The sequence below is a fragment of the Hipposideros armiger genome, unplaced genomic scaffold (genome assembly GCF_001890085.2).
Source record: "Hipposideros armiger isolate ML-2016 unplaced genomic scaffold, ASM189008v1 scaffold_465, whole genome shotgun sequence".
NCBI lineage: Eukaryota > Metazoa > Chordata > Mammalia > Chiroptera > Hipposideridae > Hipposideros > Hipposideros armiger.
In genome coordinates, this window is record NW_017731815.1 from 27,670 (window position 1) to 33,092 (window position 5,423).

Sequence of the window (5,423 nt, forward strand, 5' to 3'; positions counted from 1 at the left end):
GATTGGGGGAGGGGGTTGTCACTTTGAGGGGTAAAAAGTATATTGCACTGTGTTGTACAGCTGAAACTAATTTTTAAAAATGTTTATTTCACAATAAAGAAAAAACAGTAACCATCTACAAGGCACTATTTTACTCTGTTATATTTATATATTTTATGATGTCTAGTCTAAAATCTCAAAATTAAATATTAATTTACTACAGTTTTTATCTGTCCCTTCTGTTTTCATGATATCTAATAATTAGATACAAAGAAACCTCTATTTACTAATTTTCAAGAAGAGCAAAAAATCATTCCACTGCCTGCTAACTGCCCGACTATTGCAGTTATGGATGTTGCCGAGAACATTAGAGCAAAAATTTATGCTGTGTTGGGCAAACTAGGTAAGAAGCTATTCGTCAGATTCACAAGCGTGTCTCTGTTTTGCTAAGTATGTGAGTTGATTTTACCTTGGACTCCACTTTTCAAACATGATGAACAAATGTCCGTCTATATAGATAAATGCAGGTTCCATTGTTAACCCAATGCGCAGGCCACACCCCTGATCAATTAAATCAGGGTGTGGGGGGCCCAGGCATCACTATTTTTTGTCTCCCCTGGCAATTCCAGTGGGCAGCCGGGATTAAAGGAAGTTAGTTTAGATGACTGCGCTTAAACACTAGAATTCTGAATTGCCTGCGTTGGTTTAAGTCCTTGCTTCTTATTAAGGAAAAGTCCTCACTCTTCAGGTTCTCAAAGTACAATATTATGGTCTCACCACAGTACAGAAAGTATTCCTCTTTAATGACTAGATAAGGGATGACCTGGCAAAGGTTTGTTATTAGGAAGAAGTCAGAAGGCAGAAGTAACTTTTTCATAAATCAAAATGAAATAAAAAAGAACTGTTTGCATTTGTTTTTATGATAGATGTCTGCATTTTGGAGTCACTTGTCCTGTTGAAGTAATTCTCTCTTTGTAAACTTTGTTCAGATTTTGAAAATTTGCCTGGCCTATCTACTGAAGATTTTGTCACCCTCTGTATCATACATAGATACCTTGATTTTAAAGTGAGTACCTTCTTAACCTTGTTATTAAAATCTAATATGGCAAAAAGTCAATTGGGAAATAAAAGATTTATTCATAGCTGTGAGCAATCGCTCACAGACTGTGTAGTTTTTACTTTCCATTTTGCATCTGATACTATTCAAAAAACATGCAATTGATTGTGTGTTTTCCATGGGATGAGATTTCATCCAACTATTAATTTATAAAAGAAGATGGTTATTACTGACACAGAGCTATTAAGAAGCCTAACATAATGTGTAAAATATAATTTCTTTTCTTAATAGAGCATTATTGCTCTTATAGGAATTATTGCTTATTAAAATAGATTATTAAAATAGATTAATAGATATTAAAGTATTATTTTATCATTACTTTATATAACAATCAAATGTCAATTAAAAGATATTAGGCTGCTTACCTTGCTGGTTATACTGTTAAATAAATGCTTTTGAAGTTTTANTTGTTCTAATTACAATGAGTTGCCAGTTCACCTTGGGCCAGCGGCCTCTCACCCCGAGCCAGCTAGCTGCCCATTCAATCCCTTGTGGCCCACAGGAGTAGATCATATGCATCAGCTTATTAGTGAGCTTTGCCCTCTCCTGAGTCCCTTTCTCAATTACCACCACCCACAACAAGATCTGAGAAGGCATAATTTGTTCCTCTTCTTCACAGGAAGCCCTGAGCACAAAGATTCCATTAAAGGGAAGTTACTGAGACACTAGAACGGATGTGGGTAGAAACATGCAATATGAGAGGCCCAAACAGAAAGCACCAGATACACTTCAGGTGCATCTCAGATACAGAATCAAGATGAAGTGTCCAAGTCTAACCACGATGAGTCGTTGCCCCATTTTCTAGACTATCAGTTCCTTCCTCAGCCTCTAAGCTCCCTGAGGACAAGGTAAAAAAACATATTTCATTCATTATTGTAACCAATTCCTCAGTAAATTAATTATTGAATAAGTGATGGTGGCCTCAGCTCCTGGCAGACTTTCCCTTGAGCTCTGCAGAGGCAGACTTTTCCTGAGCTCAAAGGAAAGATTCAGCCAACACACTAATATACAGGTAATGCTAAACCCAGATATGTTCAAATAGTTCAAATGTAATTACCGCATAACAGTGATAGACCTCCTCTAAAATGATGAGGCATAAATATTATTACATTATTAAAGCATATGTAGAAATAGAATCGATATCAGGTGGTCGAATATCATTTTTTGTTTGTAATACAACTTGATAGCTCCAGATTGATTAGGCCTGACTTCAATCAAAATAGCCTTGTGATGTCTGTGGACCTGTCTCCTGCCAGGTAGATCTTACCCATCGGGAAGAAGAAAGTAAAATAGGGCAGGCTATTATTACCTGGCAGCCATCTAACAACTGAAGAAATGTCAGTGGGCAGAGGGTAGTAATGTTGCTTAATCTAGACCCTTGGACTTGGGTAGACAGACTGCACCCACGTTTGCATATTACAGCTCCAGCCACCCCGCAGGGAGTGAGTGAGCCGGTCTGTCTGTCTGGCTGTGTCATTAACTCTAATCATCCCCTGTCTCCTCACATCCTGTGCTTCCCCACACACGCCACCCCTGAGCCCTAGGGGATATGATGCCAAGTCTATCCAACCTGACTGAAAGGTGGACAGTGTATTTCCTTACATGAGTCAGTTGAGACAAAGTTTCAAGCTCTCACACTGAAACTTTTGCTAATAAGCTCAATGAAAAGAAAGTCAAAAGGATAAAAATGATGGAGTTTAGTGAGCACAGATGAAAGTGGCTTCAGCACTCTTGAGTGATGACATCTTTACCACANGAATGATTGTTGGTATCTTTATATTTTATATTTTTATCACAACAGTTTTGCATTACATTTTATGGAAAGCAGTTCAAACCTCAGACACATAATGAAGGTTTTCTTTTCCATATTAATACTTGTGCTTTTTAAGTTTTTGAACTTTGTGATTACTCTAATCCTTCTCCTAGTCAGCCTTAAATTTAACCTTGGCAAAAACTAGGTCTTCCTTCAAAGTAAGAGCTTTCAAGCCCTTTGGTATCCTTTCATTTCAAGCCCGTTGGTATCCTTTCATAGAAACTGGAACTCTTAATTATCTTTCTCATTTCAGATACAAGCCTCCCACAAGCAAAGAGAGTTGGCTAATAAGTCATGGGAAAATTTCTTGGCTAGAACATCAAATGCCAGAACTTTAAAGGTAAGATTTTTGGAATATTAAGATATCCACAACAAATAGCCAATTTTGACAGACTTTTCAGAAATAAATATTCATTCATCTTTTTCTGTTGACCTTTCTGTAGAATACTAGTTCTATTCGATCTTTATATGCAATTTAGAATGATAATTGAAACTATGAATTTTCACAGTTACTGAAGATGCTGCTCTGAGTTTCATTTGGTTTATTAGTGGGAAGCAAAGGTGGTCTTTCTGGTTTTTAGAAAAGAGATGATAGTTAGCCAGCCTTCTCATTCATTGATCTGTTCTGTAAGAAACAGAGTGAAGGACAGAAAAAACAATTGTCCATATTATTCCCTCCCCCAAAGATGTTTCACCTCCAGGAACACCAAAAGAAACATTATATTAAAGTTTAAATATGAATTTGAGATAAACACCCCTTTGGAAAATGTGATAAGCTGCTTCAGCTAGAAGCTAGAAACTAAAAAGTTTATAATGCTAATTGTTCGCTTCAAATATGTGAGAAGTACCATGGATTTCCAAAATCTCATTACTTTTTTCCAACTTTTCCATTAATACTTTGAATACTATTTTGAATCCTATTATGGTTCATTATAATTCTTCCTCTAGCTATGAAATTGTTAAATGTTAGTCCATGAAAATAGTAGAACTTATTAAGATAGCAAAACCAAAGCTAAGAACACACTTGTTCAAAGTACCATATCTTTCCCTTTTCATTGAAAGTTCTTCCCAACTTTATTTATAAAATATTCTCATAACTACCTGTACTTTTAAGGAATAGTTAATGAAAATCAGCCCCTTCCATGCAGATCATTGATTACCTTGAATTTCACCTGTTCTGGTACCTCAGCTGTTAAGCTTGAATATAACTGCAACAAAATATGTCATTTATATTATTCTGAGTGCTTGAAACATTTAAGTGTACTGAATTAGTATTTAATGTATGCAAAATATTTTGAAAACATGCGTCACCGATGTAAATTCAGTAGCTTATTCAATTAAGTATTAAAAATTGAACCTGATTTCCTTGGGACCTGCTTTATTCCTTGGTCATATATAACCAGTACCTCTAGAAACCTCAGTGATGTTTTCAGGTGACTGGTATCTTCTGCAATGTACAAAAGATATAACCTGCTAGTAGTAACTATCTTTGTAGCCTAAACGAGTAAATGAAGATTCCAGTGCTAACTAATAAATAGTCNGATAACCTTTTGCCATCTTTCAGTGAGCTTCATAATCCCTCGTTTATAGAAGGACCTGTCTTTATTTGTGAAAAACTGAACAAGGTGCTGATTTACAGCCTCCTCTAAATTGAACATTATACCACGCAAGGAGTTTTGAAGAGAGAGAAACAAGTGGAAGTCTGATGGCACAAGGTCAGGTGAGTATGGTGGGTGTGGCAACACATTCCATCAAAACTACAATAATTTTTGACGGGCCATCAAACTTGTGTGTGGTCTCCTGTTTTCACGATGGAACACAACTCCTTTACAATTAACAAACTCTGGACATTTCTGAATGTTGGATTCGTCCAAACTGTCCAATTGCCAACAGTACACATTCGAATTGATTGTTTGGTTCCTTGGTAGGAGCTCGAAAAACACGACACCTTTAAAATTCCACCACAATGAGAGCATAACCTTCCTTTGATGAATGTCTGCTTTCGATGTCGTTTGAGGCGAATCATCACGTCGGGACCAAGACTGTTTGCACACCACATTGTTGTAAACAATCCATTTCTCATCACCAGTTATCAGTCGCTTCAAAAAAAGGATCGTTTTCCTCATGTTTATTGAGCATATTGCAGATGTTTATACATGCCGTCAAATGAACTTCATGCGGAACCCAAATACCAAGCTTGCTTATGTATCCCAGCTTCTTCAGGTGGTCATGAACGCTTGAATGAATGGTGTTCAATGTTTCTGCAATCTCTTGTGTTGTGTAACGTGGGTTTGACTCGATCAATGCCTTTATTTTGTTGTCATCAACCTTGGTGGGCCTCCCTGACTGAGGAGCATTGTTGAGATCAAAATCACCAGCACAGAATTTCGTGAACCGTTGTTGGCACTGACGTTCTTGTAGAGCCTTGTCACCGTAAACTTTATGCAACTTTTCACAAGCTTGATGCGTGTTCTTCCCTTTATGGAAGTAAAATAGTAACATATGGCAAAAATG

General features: G+C 36.9%; 1 protein-coding gene across 1 annotated transcript in view; it reads left to right on the plus strand.

Moving 5' to 3' along the window:
* Nucleotides 1-5,423, plus strand: part of CFAP69 (cilia and flagella associated protein 69) — a 43,672-nt gene that overhangs the window by 27,649 nt on the left and 10,600 nt on the right. Inside the window, exons 8-9 of the mRNA XM_019666202.1 lie at nucleotides 245-382; nucleotides 969-1,045. Of these exons, the coding sequence (XP_019521747.1) occupies nucleotides 245-382; nucleotides 969-1,045 (215 nt within the window). The remainder of the gene's footprint in view (nucleotides 1-244; nucleotides 383-968; nucleotides 1,046-5,423) is intronic.